This window comes from Phyllostomus hastatus, unplaced genomic scaffold (genome assembly GCF_019186645.2).
Source record: "Phyllostomus hastatus isolate PE091 unplaced genomic scaffold, TTU_PhHast_1.1 phas_scaffold_28, whole genome shotgun sequence".
Taxonomy (NCBI): Eukaryota; Metazoa; Chordata; class Mammalia; order Chiroptera; family Phyllostomidae; genus Phyllostomus; species Phyllostomus hastatus.
Genome location: NW_025334022.1, coordinates 22364194 through 22379296, shown reverse-complemented (window position 1 = coordinate 22379296; position 15103 = coordinate 22364194). Strand labels below are relative to the sequence as shown.

Below are 15103 nucleotides of genomic sequence, written 5' to 3'. Positions count from 1 at the left end.
CCCTAACTCAACTCACATCCCCATGGGTTCTTCATTATGACCAAGTCCGAATGGAAATCATATTACCAAGAATGTGATGGAGGTGGAGAGGGGTCTGCTAGCTTCCTTTTTCCAGGAAGGGTATGATTCCTGGCTCAGCCATGTAGCTCACCATTTGGGGCACGATTTGGAGCAAGGACATAAAATTTAAAAGCAACAGTACCTGCTTCCCTTCTGCCAATTTACTTTTGTCTGTTGACTTGTAACAACTAAAAGGGTTTCTTGCCCACCGTAAAGCCTGGGAATAATAATGAGAGCCATTGGCCATCCAGTACTTTCGATATGCCAAGCCCTCCTCTAAGAGTTTCACATGCAAAAACTCCTTTAAGCCTTTCAACAAGCTCACAAGAGGTTATCAAGGCACAGAAATATAACCGGCCCAAGGTCACCCAGCTAATAAGTAGATAAGCTGAACTTTGGGCTGTGTGATCCCAAAGCCCACTCCAAAGCACTCCACACTCCACTCTAACAAGGACAAACTTCCAGGCAAATTCCAGCAAAATGAGACTGTCCCTTTGCCCTGCTTACTGCTCTGGGAGTCTCCAGGGTGCGGCCCTGCAAGAATCAACAAGGCATCTGGCTCTAAGTTGACATAAGCTGAAGGCCAATGTTACCCATGAACCCCTCTGCACTCCTGACAAAGGAAGGCTAAAGGAAAACAAGATCTAAATCCCAAAAAGATATGTATCATAAAATTACCGTTACCATTTACAGAAAAAAGGGAAACAGCTCTAGCTACTTTTCCCTCCTGTGGTTTCTGGCCTTCCTTTCTGTGTTTTTTTTTTTTAAACTAATAGTTTTTCAACATGCCTTACTGACAATTCTGTTATCTCAGAAAAAAAGCAAAACCAGGTAGTTGAACCAGGCAGGTGGATTCCTCTGAATTCAAACAAGCAACAGGGGGTCCTGGGGTGGAACCCTGGGGACATGGCAAGGGAGTAAGCACTTTGAACGGTTCACATAGGTCAAGTAAAGATAACTTACACATGTACACTACATGCGAATTTCTCATAGGGTTAGACCTACAATTTACTTCCCCCATTCCTATTTTTTAAAAGGCCACTATAATCAAATAAATGTGAGAAATGCACTGGCTTACCACAGTTCATTAGCAATTGCCTACTGAACATCGTTGAACATAGAAAAATTCACAATAAAAGAGCTGGGGGGGGGCAGAGATGTGGTGACTAACTGAAAGTAGAAGGCAGAACCGCTAGCCCCTGCTGTGCTTCTTTTCTGTTCTCTGCTTACGTCTATCTAATCTCCCTCCTTAGCTTGTGAGTCCCTTAAACACAGGAAACATCCTATTCAGCTTCTTCAGGTACCTGGGGGAGGAGGCTAGTTAGCCCCCTTTCTCCCACTGCTCAAACCCTGGCAGCAGAGCTGCTCAGGGGTGACCTAATTTATCATCACCGTTCGAACTAGAAGTTTGGGGTAGGCCTCCAGACCATTCCTCCACACCCTGCCTCCCACTTCCCTAATCACCCTCGATGGTGAAAACGTCTTTAATCAGCTAATCTCATAATCTCTCTGTCTTCTCAGCCCCAGCCCTTCCTCCCCCTCCTGATCCCACTTGGAACTTCTCTGCCTTCAAGAACATTGTGTCTTTTGCCAAAACACAGTGCTACATTGCTGAGCCGTTTCCTAGAATGTTCTCTCCACCACCTTGCTTAAATGAAACCTGGCTTTACCCTGACAACCCTCTCAAGTTGAGTTGGCTCTCTTTCTTTTCCCTTCCCCTAGCACCAGACATGCTTTTCCTCCAGTTCACCAATGCCGAGAAACCTCAGTCATCTCGACTCCACCTCCTCTGTTCTTCTCACTCTTCCTCCCACTTCTTCCTTCCCCCCTTTTCCTCCCTCTTCAAGACTTACCAAATCCTGTTGATTTTATCACTGAAATATCTCTCACACTTTCCCCCTTATCTCCATTCTCAGTGCCTCAAGTTAAAGCTTGCAGTTATCTCTCTCTGGAACTATGTACTTTAAATTTAACTAGTTACCCAGTCTCCAGTCACCCAACATTGGATCCATCCTACATATTGTTGCCACTGCATTTCCCCCTGAGTACCTATTCCATTCCAGGTGCTTGGTGAAACACTGGGAATAGAGATGGATACACAGCTTGACTTTTTCACTCATATCTAGAATGAGTAAAAAATATTGCCCCCTCCCCATTATATTCTGACAGACCCTTCCAGAAAACTTTTTCCCCACCAGACCGCTTTTTTTTTAACCTTCATGCTTCACTTATACATTAGGCACTTTCCATACACTACCTTCTTTAATCCTCATTAAGAACTCCACAGGTAGGTTACAACTATTTATCCCCATTTCACAATGCAAGCAGTAACAGAGGTCAGATTCAACCCTATGTCTGACTCTTGAGCCTGTGCTCTGTGTCCCACAGTTTAAGTAGGATATTGAGACTTTGGAAAAAGAGTCGAAACAAGATGACCATGATGGTGAAGAATTTTGAAACCAAGTAATGTGAAAAATAAAGAAAAGGGCTTTTTTGGCTTTGTAAAGAGTAAATTTTAAAATGACATGGTGGCTGACTCCAAATATTTGAAGGGTTGTCATGTAAAAGAGGAAGCAAATACATTCTGTGTAGCTGCAAACAGCAGAGCTAGGAGCCTAACCCATGGTGGAACATCAGACTAAATTCCAGCTGAAGAACGTTTTCTAACATAGCCCTCTAAAAGGCAGAGAATGTTTCCCTGGCCAAATAGCTAAGCTGGTTAGAGCATTGTCCTGCTAACCCAAGGTTGTGGGTTCAATTCCCCAATCAGGGTACTAGAAGAATCAACTAATGAATGTGTCAATAAATGGAACACAAAATTGATGTTTCTCTTTCTAAAATCAATAAATAAAATAAAAAGCAGGGAGTGTTTAAAGACAATCATTTTCTTCAGGGGTATGTATAAGGGACATTCCTGCCCTCAGTGGGCAAGTGGTCTAGATTCAGTGGGCATCCGGCTCACCAGTTTCTAAAAATACAGATGTCTGGCCCCACCCCAGACTTATCGAAACAGAATCTTGGGGGTGGAGACCGTTGTTGCAGGAATTACAAACAGGGAAATAGTCTGTAAGAAGGTTCACTCAAATCCTCAAAAATAAGAAATACAAATGGCAACCCTGGCTCCTGTGGCTCTGGATTGAGCACTGGCCTACGAAACGAAAGGTTGCTGGTTTGATTCCCAGCCAGAGCACAACCCTGGGTTACTTCCCCGTCACAGCATATGCCTGGGATATGGGCTAGGTCCCCAGCTGGGGGCGTGTAAGAGGCAACTGATAGGTGTGCCTCTCGCACATCCATGTTCCTCTCCCTCCCTCCCTTCCCCTCTCTAAAAATAAAATCTTTTTAAAAAAGAAATATAAATGGCTGATCAGCATATAAAAAAACTAACTTCAAGAGGTTTCAAAAATGCAAATTAGAACCTTGATGTACCATTTATCTCCTATCAGATTGTGCAAATTTAAAAAATATTAATACCCAGGCCCTGGATTGTCCCGACACCAAGGTTTCAGGTTCTATCCCTGGTCAGGGCACACACAAGAAACAACCAATGAATGCATCAGTAAGTGGACCAACAAAATCTATGTCTCTCTCTCCTTCCCTTCCTCTCTAAAATCAATAAAGTAAAAATATCAAACAATAAAGGATGATTACCTATGGTACACCTATAGTGAAATTTTGGCAGTCATTAAACATGATTATGTAGATTTAATTTTTTAAAAGACTTTATTTATTTATTTTTACAGAGGGGAAGGGAGGTAGAAAGAGAGAGAGAGAAACATCAATGTGTGGTTGCCTCTCATGTGGCCCCCACTGGGGAAGTGGCCCACAACCCATGCATGTGCCTTGACTGGGAATCAAACCTGCGATGCTTTGGTTCGCAGCCCATGCTCAATCCATTAAGCTACGCCAGCCAGGGCCTGTAGATTTATTATTGATTGCTGTGAAGAAATATCTAGAAGATACTGCTAAGTGAAAGAACTATTTTAAAGATTGTATGATATATTTATTCAATCCATGTTTTCATATATACACACATATAATACACAAAGGAGACAGAGAAAAGAGTTTTGACATATATACGTTAGAATACTGAGTTCCCTCTGAGTGATGAGATGCTGGTGATTCTTTTGTTTTTTAACTCTTCTACAACACACATGTATTTATCATGTAATAAAACAATATCTCACCCAGGCAACTCTGTTGGTTAAAGAGCATCTTCCAGATTCACCAAGGTTGCAGGTTCACCAGGTGCTCAGGACACGTATAAGAATCAACCAATGAATGCATAAATAAGTGCAACAAATTGGTGTTTCTTTCTCTCTCTCTCTCTCTCTCCCCTCCCTCCTTTTCAAATCAATACATAAAAATAAAAAATAATAAACATTCCAAAAAGAAGGTTTACTGATGATTAGGAAATGAATCAATCCAGAGAATTTAACATGCTCGTCTTAGAAAACAAATTCTACTATTTGGTGCTTCAAATAAAGTTCAGTGGGGAGGCCTCTCTGGTTTCACAGCCAACTCTACACTGGGCTTTTTGGAAAGATCCTCCAGGAGCTGCTTGCCCTGGGTCCTAGTACCCTGGAAAAGCCCACAGGGTAGTGAGACAATTGCATCTTTAGGAGCCAACACTCAGGGTAACCCTCCTGACTCTCCTTTCATTCAGATGCAAGCTAAGTCTCTGAATTGGAAACGCTTGGTCAACAAGCCCATTGAAACTGGCTTTATTCCAGTGTCAGTTGTTTTGTCCTATATTAAGTACTTTCCACAAATTCCCCAGGGGAAGAGGGAGCAGGGGAGCTCCCTGATTCCTTTTCAGGCCTTCTCTAAATTCCAACCTTACAAACATTTCATGCAAAGATAGTGTGTGCCAGGTGGGGGGAGTCAGCAACTGCAGAATCTTTACAGCCCCTCTCAGCTTCGGGGGAGTTTTTCTCCACTGGAGTTGTATGAAATCTGGCTGGTGCCAGCCAGGAGACACTGCACACATTACACTGCCTCACGGGGCTACAATCCGTAATATCTAGCAACTCTTTCCTGATCCTCTGGCGCACAAGGAATTGAGGGTAAATTCATCAGCAGCAAGCAAACAGTATTTAAACACCTAGTAGGTGACTTTCCCAGGCACAATGACTCCTCTTAAGGAGAGCCAGAATACAATAGGTTTACCAACTGCCTTTGTTCCCCCAGACACAAATAGCTATATCCTGAATTATAACAAAAACAGTGTTAAAACTCTGCATTTAAAACATGTATATATATAAACACTTCTCAGTTAATCTCATACACTCTCAGGTTATAATATTCCTCCCCAAGCCTCTCTTCAGAAATCTCTGCCAAAGTTCAATTCTGTAATTACCCATTTCCCTGGGTTAATACTGACCTTCATAAAAATGCCAAACTTACAGGAAAATGCAACAATCAAACAGTCTCTGTTTGCTTCATTATATAGTTAACAGATTCAGATTTGTGAAAGTACTAATAACTGAATGAAGGTCTTGAATGTACAACTAAATGCTATGTATAGCCTGCACCTTCTGAATTTTTCAAACGGAGCAAAACAGAATGATGTTAGCAACATACCAACAAGGATATAATTGTAAAAAGAAAACACCCAAACAGGAAGTACTGTATATTTATTCAGCTTGGTGGGTTTTCAAAGGTGTAGTGAGAGGTACCACCAGTGGAAAGTTTGAACTGCTGTGGGAATGACTCCACACTTAAATCCAATGAATATGTGGCTCCTTATTGAAGCCCTAATTACGTGAGTGCCATGGGTTTACAGCAGCAAGTGTGTGTAAGTCCAACTTCAGAGAGCCCTAACAAACATTTTAGGGCTTAAATCAAAAAAATCAGAAGTTATGGCAGCAGCTGCAATGAGGTCCACTGGTTCTCCAGCCACTGTGGCTTTGCTAACTTTGGTTATACCAGCTCTTTGTGTCAGAAAAGCAGGGGCCAAGAAACACAGCCATTTAGGAGAGCACACTCCATTTAAGACTGTTTGCTTATTTCTTAACCGACTGACCTGCTTTAAAGTAGAATTCACTAGGTACTGTGAATAACCTAAAATTGACTTGTGTATATATTCTGGGTGTTCTATTGACATGCACACAGAGAGACCCAACTCAGGATGGAACTCATAAAAACAAATGGGAGAAAAAGTCATCCACATCCACCTATAACTATAGGTCATCTAGCATTGTATGTTGTACAATTGAGGTTCAATAAATATTGGTTGATTAAGATGCCTAGAATCTGTTCTCCCCCACCCCCCAAATCTCAATGTGGATCACATACCAGTGTGCCTTGCATGGTAAAAAGCTGTACCCTCAGTTTCAAGTAAGCTAGGCTGGCACCATCTCCTAAAAGATTTTCCTCCCACTAACAGTTTTTCCAGCTTTGCCATAGAGTCAATGGTTAGGAAGGGTCAGCTGCACCTGTGCTACACAAAATTCTTTTCAAAACCTGGGCAAAAATGCTAAGGTTAACTTTTTGCTACTGAGGGTGGCAGGTCAAATCCCACTGACCATCTGCAGAGTCCCATCTATTCTCTTGAGACCATCTGTCCACTTCACAGGCTCCCTTCACACGATGTGCTAAGCCAGCCACCCATGCTCGAGCAAGGTTTTCTTTCTTCCTGAATTTAGGAAAGCATTTTCTGGGCTAGGCAGATTGAATCACTTGTTAACAATTACAGAAGAGAGAGCCCTGGTATAAATGCCCTGCACACAGCTTGCCTTCCTCTCTTAACTGGCTGATGACAATGAAGGTTCTAAACTGATCCAACAGGACCTCATTCTAAAATTGGTGAGACGCACAATAAGCCAAGTCCATTTAAAACATTCAAGGTCTGGGTTTTGCTCTGCTAAACAGCAGGATTAAGCTTCCAAGGGTTCAGCCACGATAGAGACTTCTTTAAAGTCACTTGGCTTTGCACAGTTGTAGCTATTAGGGATCTGATCTTCATCTCAAAGGTATATATTTTACCTTTGATCCTCCTCCAGAACTCCCACTAATGTCAACTTTCTCCACTGTTGGGATCAGGCCCCTGGCCTTTTAGTGTTAGTTTTATCGCAGATTCTACAAGATCAACAGAAAAATTGAAAGGAAAATCTGTGAAGTTCCCTTCCGATAAGTTGTTTTAACAAAAAGAGCACCCTCTTAAATGATTAAATTTAAACACAGCAGACGATGGGCTGTAAGGTTGAGTGGAGAGACAAAAAACGAACAACCAAAAACAAAACAAAAAGCCAAAGTAACAAAACAAACTAGTTAACCAGACTGGCTGCTTATTTAGGGTTTGCTCGCTAGTCCAGAAAATTAGTAACGAGTTTCTAGCAAACAGGAAAAGGGACGAATGTCCGTTAGCATCCATCCCCTTTCTCTAGAGTCAGATAAGCCGGATGAGGCGGAGGGTGTGATGGGAGGGTTCCCAAGGGGTCAGCACGCTTTCAAATCCCCATCCCCCATCCCTAAGCGATGGGGCTCTCACCCCAGGTTCTCCATCCTTGGACTGGCACACCCCATCTTCTCCCAAATCCCCTCCACCCCCTATCCTCTTGCCTCTGGAGCCCTCCGGCGTACCAGCAGATACCCTCGCCCAGAGTCGGTCAAACCCGCGCCCACTCGGCCGGGAACCCCGTTGTTTCCCATCCCCTCACTCCGCGGCAGCGGCGGCAGCAGCAGCAGCAGCAGCAGCACCCCTTCAACACCCATCACCACCCTCTTTCTCCCCACTAGCAGGAGGAAGTCGCTCCGCTTCCTCTGTTCTCACCGCCCGCCGAAGCTTGGGCGACCAGTGCTTTTTGGGTGGGGTTCTTTCTTGTATACACTGTGTGTGTGCGCGCGCGAGTGTGTAAGTGCAAAACGCTCAACGCATCCTTCCGCCTAGGCTGCCTCAGGTGCGGGCAGGAGGGAATCGGGATCTATTCGCGCCTGGTCCCTGGTTCTTTGTGGCGAGTCTAGGACCACGAGGGGTCCACTCCGCAGCTCACACCTCGGGCCCGGGCCCGGGTTCCGAGCCCCCAATGGCCCTGCAACGTCCAGCCAGGCTCACGCCCTCGCCGCGCCCGGCAGCCGCAGCGCTGTCAGCGGGCGCCCAGGACTCGGACTGCAGCCAGCGGTGGCTGGTGCGCAAACTTACTGAACCAGAGACGGAGAGCGCGGGCACACCAGGGGCCGCCCGGAGCGCGGTCTCGGTCTTGGCCCCGGCGCGAGGGAAGCTACCCCACTGCTCTCACCCGGATCGCGTCCCCCGAGACGCCCCGTCCCCCGGCCACTCACCAACACTACCGAGCCCCGGACGGCCTCCGACACGCTCTGCCGGAGCTCAGCCGCTGTGCCGGGCTTGCTGAGCCGCTTGGTGAATTTGCGCACTTCGGCCATGGCCGCGGGTGCAGGTTTCGGCGGACGTGCTCAGTGCCCCGGGCACGGCCGGCCGCAGCCCCTGCTGCTCCCTCTGCTTACCCGCCTGCCGGCTGGCCACATCGCAGCGGGCGCCCGCCGCCCCTCCCTCCCACCCACCCGTGGCTCCTCCCTCTTCTCCTCCTCCCCTCCCGCGCCTGCTAGCTCGCTGTCTTGCCCCGCGGCGACTGCAGCCGCTCCCTCCCCAAGAAAAATCAAGCCCTGCGCGCGCTACCAGCCAAGGAGGAGGGCGTGTCTGGGAGAAAGGGTGTGTGGAGGCGAGGTGGGGGTAGATGGGGGGGGCGAGGTCACGAGGTAAGAGGGGGGAGCGGCAAAAGCTCCGGCTCCGCCCGCTCCTGATGTTGCTGGTGCTGCCTACCCGGGAGGAGACGTCTGACTGCTGCTTTTTTCGCCCGTGTGGTGGTGGTAATGGTGCGGGGGAGGGAGACGGAGGTTGAGGGGTGTAACCAAGTGTCTCCAAGTGTGGGGCGTGCGCTACCCCAGTGCTTCTTTGCTGCCTCAGAGGCTGCGATGCCCACCGAAGGGCTGGGGACCTTTGTGTCCCCCCCCACACACACCCCGAGAGCTCCCGGGTCACAGGCTGTTAGGGAATGGGAAACAGCGTGGAGCGGCCGCCTATTGTCTGCTCCGCCGGGGAGGGGTCGCGCCCCTTTGGAAGGAGGGAGAGAGGTTTTCTGGCACGAGCTAGCAGCTAGCCTGGGTCCTCTCCCTGCCCACAGCTATTTTCTTACCCAGTAGGTCCTTCTTCACGGAGGCCACCCCTGGAGGGAGCAGGCTGTGAGAAGTGGAAACTTGCTATGGCCGTACCCCACCAACATCACCACCGGACCGGGAGACCTGGTGGTGGAGCCTGAGCCTGTGGCAGGTTGTCTAGCTCCGCAGTGACTGTGCACCAGGGGTGTGGTGGGGGTGGCATTGGGAAGGCCTGATCTCCGGAGGACTTATCAGCCTTCTAGAAGCTTTTCCACGTGCCCTGCCATCACCTCTCCATTTCATACTACTTTCATTATCCTCTTCACCTTCCAAACATTGTTTTCCAAGAATCAAACGTTTTCCAACTAGATGTAAAACAAAACATGCTTAAGGCAGAAATAAGACTCTTGAAGTACTAGTGCCCCTGCAAAACCTCCCCAAGTGCAAAGTGAGAGAGGCTCCACTGGTCGTAGCAATTTCTGTCTGGTTACTTCATTTGTCCAGAGTTTGAAAATGGCCCATAATTTCTGGGGAACCACGTAGCCCTTCTGAGAATTCTTACCACTGCCAGAGTGCACTTCTCCCAACTTCAAAGACCAAGCAGTCACACCTACATAAGGAACTTCGTTGTGGAAAAAAGGGCATGGTTGATGGTTTCTGGGAACACAGCAAAGGCCAAGTCTCTTAGCAGCAAGTCTATTTGAGCAGCCATCATATTAGTCTGGACGAAGCACAGATGGAAGATACTGAAGGGCCTGGGAACTGGAAGTCCTCTAAAAGAAGAGAGGCCTTGTATCACCAGTCTTTGCTTTGCACACTGTGTGTGTGTGTGCGTGTGCGTGTGTGTGTGTGTGTGTGTGTGATTTTTTTATGTTACAGGGAGGGAGAGACAGAAACATCAATTTGTTTTTCCACTTATTTATGCATTCATTGGTTGATTCTTTATTGATTTTAGAGAGAGAGAGAAAAACATTGATTTGTTGGTCCATTTATCTACACATTCACTGATTGCCCCACTAGGGATCAAACCTGCAACCCTGGCACACTGGGATAATGCTCCAACCAATCGAGTACCCATCCAGGACCATTGGGTGCTTCTTGTATGTGCCCTGCCAGAGGATCAAATCCCACAACCTTTGCATTTCCAGACAGTGCTCTAACCAACCAAGATTCTTGACTGGGGCTAATTTGTTCATTGTTGAATGAAGGTGGATCAGCATGAATTCATGCCCTCTATACCTTGAATGTCTGTATGTGTCATACTGTTGGTTAGCTCCACAACAGCCACACTTTTCCCTTGCTATCAGAGCCCAAATATGCTTCAGGTATAGGACAGAGCCACAGGGCTTAAAGAAGGTAGGCCCAGGTCCAGGTGATAAATTATGACTGGTTAAAAACAAATCATGATAATCTTTCTCTGTTTACTAGTGAGATGGTCTTTACTCCCACTCAGTTTGGGCCAATGAAATGGAAAGATGAAGTGTGGGAGGAGGGCTCTTGACAAAGTTTTTCTACATTTATGAAAATGGATGGGCAGGGAAACATCTGCTCCCCCTTTCGTCCTAAGAGGGGTATTTTCTTGTAATGCATCTACTCTTGGCAACCATTTTGCAAACACAAGGGAAGGCCAAAATCATTGATAAGAAGACAATCCATAATCTTTACAGCACTGAACTGTTGAACCTACCCTAGTACTGCCTGCAGATGAGTTCCTTTTTATTTTTATTTTTTAAAGGTTTTATGTATTTTTTTATTTTACAGAGAGGGGAAGGAGGAAAAAGGAAAGGGAGAGAAACTTCCAACCTGGCTTACAACCTAGGCATGGGCCCTGACCAGGAATTGAACCAGAGTCCTTTTGGTTTACAGACCAGTGCTCAACCTCCTGAGCCAAACCAGCCAGGACCTCACTTCCTTTTTATGGGGTACAAATAAACCCTTTCGGTTTATGCAACTTTTAGTTGCATATTTTGTTACTTTCAGCCAAAATCATCCTTACTTGTACAGACTTTATTGCAGCCATTGAAAATATGCAGAGTTGAGCACGGCCGACAAGGTCCCTTTTCTGGTGGATCTTACATTCTAGTGCAACCAAATTAACATGTTTAAGACAGACAAATGCTATGTAAAGAATTAAGTTAAGGTGATATAGTAGAACAAGTAACTGGAGTTGGGGACCTAATTTAAAATAGAGGGTCAAGGGAGGCCTCTTTGGGGAGGTGAAAATTGAGCTGTCTTGAAAGGAAAGGAGAAGCCAGCAGAAATCAGGAAGTGGAGTACTCCAGGCAAAAGGAATGATAGACATAAAGGCCTGGGAATGGGAGCAGACTTAATGTGTTCAATGCCAGAAAAAAAGGCCAGTGTGGATGGTGTATTGAAGGAAAAGGAGTGATATGAAGAGCTCATAGAGTTGGAGAAGTTGGCAATTTCTGCAGAGCCTTGTGAACCATTGGAAGCATATGTCACAGTGATGGGTGTGCAAACACTATCTGATCACTGTGCAGGCTCTGTGCTTATTCCTGAGACTGTAGGTTTCACCTTTTCACTTTAGGGCTTCTGTTTAATTATATAGACATTGAGCTATGCACTGAGGGAGGATGCAGGATGAATTAATGGTACTGTCCAGCCCCTTCAGGAAGAAAAATGAATGTCTACTAAAGGATATATTTCTGATTCAAGATAGTCTGTGATAAGGACCGTACTTAAGGTAGAGAGGCAGGTGAGATCATATCCATTTAGTGTCTATGGAAAGCTTCCTGAAGGGAGGGAGTGTTTGAGCTGGACATTAAGGATGAATAGGATTTGGACATGAATATGTACATATAGTAAGGGAAAATTGTAGGAGCACACAATAGTACAGCTTCCAATAGGGCATTTTGTTGGATGATTTCTTATCCACATTTGTTAAATATCTGATCTTATCAGAGATTTACCTGTCATGTTAACACTATCCTAATTGAAACAGAGATTCAGGTATTAGAAATGCTGTCAAGCTTTCACCTAGAAGTTCCATCTCTATGAATCAATGCCAAATAAAAACTCTCATACATGGCCCTGGCTGGTGTGGCTCAGTGGATTGAGCACTGGCCCATGAACCAAAGGGTCACTGGTTCGATGCCCAGTCTAGGACATGTGCCTGGGTTGTGGGCCAGGTCCCTGGTGGGGGGTGTGCAAGAGGCAACCACACATTGATGTTTCTCTCCCTCTCTTTCTCCCTTCTCCTCTGTCTAGAAATAAATAAATAAAATCTTCATTTAAAAAAAAGAAGTCAGTGAAATTAATTTTAATAGTATATTTTGTTTCACCCAATAGACCAAAAATTCTATCATTTCAACACAAAATCAGTATAAAAATTATTAATGAAGATTTTAAAACTTTTCTATAGCAAGTGTTCAAAATTATTCAGATGCCAAATTTTCATCAGAAATCCATGATCTGTATTTAGATTTCATTATATTGTTTGAAAGATTAGATTATTTACATATCCAAGTTTACTTGTATCACATCAGTTTTTATATTTAAATATAAATTAATTAAAATTACAATTTCAGTTGCTTTAGCCACATTTCACATGCTCAATAGCCATTTGTTGCTGGTGGCTATTGGCCAGGGTGGGCCCAAAATATAAGACCCAGCACCTAAGGGCCATTCAGTGATTAATTACAATATACAAATTTATTGTGTGAGGCTTTTTCAAATAGAATATATTTGTGGTTACTTGGATAAGATAAGCTTACAACAAGCAAACTGTAGCTGTGGATAGCTGTATATTCTCCAAACACATTGATATTCATGATCTCTTTCAATCTTCAAAACAATCTTGAGAAATAGGGAGCGCCAAGACTATTTTTTCCCATTTTATAGTTGAAGAAACTGAGAAAGATAAGTCACACCATACTTGGCAATACTTCTCTTTCCAATACACCACATAGTGTCAGATAACACAAATGGCCCTGAGAAAAACTCCATCTCACTTTATCTCATTATGGGTCCATCATCCGTGAACTTATAGTAGTGGGGTCAGACTGGATACAATATATAAGTATTTCAAAAAGTTAAATGACCTATTGCAACTGTAAGACATTTTAAATATAAACCTTACTGACCATGTGTTAACAGCCTATTACACCATTTGGAAGGTTGAGAATTTTATTTTCCAGAGAAAGCCACAAACTCCACACTTTTTTAAAAATTCACCCTCTTTTTCTAAACTCATCTTCCAGGAGTGTAATAAAAATGCTGTACCCATAAAGTGTTTGTGGATTTAAGGATGACCCTTCCCTCTACAGGGGGCTAGTGATGTGTCTCTGAAAATGCAAATGTGGAGGGTCTTCAGTATTTCAAATGTAGGCACTAGGTATTACTTGTACTGTTAACTGTATATTCCTGAATGGTTAACTCATAAAAACACTGAATGGTCTAGGCTGGGGAAAGAAAATGAGGACTTGGTGCTAAGCAAGTTGAGTGGAAGCTATGTCTGCAGCAGAGTTGAAAAGAGCAAAGGCAGACTTTCAGGAGCCTTGAAGGGCAGATAGGTTGTGTCCAGGAAATTTCAGGGACTAGGATCGGAGTAGGAACAAAGACAAGGAGGACAGACACTTAGAGCTGGAGCAGACTTAACAAATCACCTAGTGACTGGATTCTAGTTCATACTGCTTCATTGTACAATAGGGAAGACTGGGTTTAATTCAGACACAGGAAAGCAAATGACTTAAGACATGTGGTATGTCACAGGCCAGAGGAAGCACCTAGCCTGACACCTAGTAGGTGTTCAATCAATCTTTACTGGATAAAGAGGACCTTACTTCTACTGATGCCCAAAATAGTGCCTAATGGTAATAAATGCAATGAAGATTGGAGGGTATACTAAGGGGAAAAGAGTGGAGCAAAAATTCTTTTGAGCTACTGTGTTCCAGACACTATAATAACTTGTTATCTGATCAGCCTGGAGAACTAACAGGAGCGTAACAACCCACATGGTGAGGGCCTATGAGAAGGTTACAATTAACATGAGAAATTTGAAACAATAAGAAATATTTTAATATAGCCCTGGCTGGTGTGTCTCAGTGGATTGCGTGCTAGTCTGCAAACCAAGTGGTCACGGTTCAATTCCCAGTCAGGGCACATGCATGTATTGTGGGCCAGGTCCCCAGTAGGGGGCACAAGAGGCAACCACACATTGATGTTTCTCTGTCTTTGTCCTACCCTTCCCCTCTGTCTAAAAATAAATAAATTAAATCTGTCCTGGTTGGTGTGGCTCAGCGGATTAAGTGTCAGCCTATGAATCGAAAGGTTGGTTCGATTCCCAGTCAGGGCACATGTCTGGATTGCAGGCCAGGTCGCACACTGGGGGTATGTGAGAGGCAACTGATGGATGTATCTGCCACACATTCATGTTTCTCTCTCTCCCTTTCCCTCTCCCTTCCCCTCACTCCAAAAGTAAATAAATAAAATCTTTTTAAAAATTAATAAAGCCCCGGCTGGTGAAGCTCAGTGGATTGAGTGCTGACTTGTGAACCAAAGCGTTGCTGGATCAATTCCCAGTTGGGGCACATGCCTGGGTTGTGGGCCAGGTTTCCTGGTATGGGGCGTGTGAGAGGCAACTGCACATGGATGATTTTCTTCCTCTTTCTCCCTCCCTTCCCCTCTGTCTAAAAATAAATAAATAAAATATGTTAAAAAATGTTGATAATCTTGTATCTTTAAAATAAATAAAGAAAATCTAAAAAAATATTTGAATATAAATGGTATTAAATATTAAAGAATGAATAATTGCTAATTTTACTAGATCTGATCATAGCATGAAAGTTATGTTTAAAAAGTTTAGAGTTGACATGGAAACTGAATTATTTACAAATGAAATGACATGATGTCAAGTGTTTGCTTGAAAATACTACAGAAAGTTCCAAGACCATTCAATTGGGAAAAA

General features: G+C 44.5%; 1 protein-coding gene across 2 annotated transcripts in view; it reads right to left on the bottom strand.

Annotated features, from left to right (window-relative positions):
- Positions 1–8558, bottom strand: part of DOCK11 (dedicator of cytokinesis 11) — a 187886-nt gene extending 179328 nt beyond the window's left edge. For both annotated transcript variants that reach the window (XM_045817499.1, XM_045817501.1), the window contains exon 1: positions 8344–8558. In XM_045817499.1, the coding sequence (XP_045673455.1) occupies positions 8344–8445 (102 nt within the window). In that variant the 5' untranslated portion in view covers positions 8446–8558. The remainder of the gene's footprint in view (positions 1–8343) is intronic.
- Positions 8559–15103: the final 6545 nt, after the last annotated feature.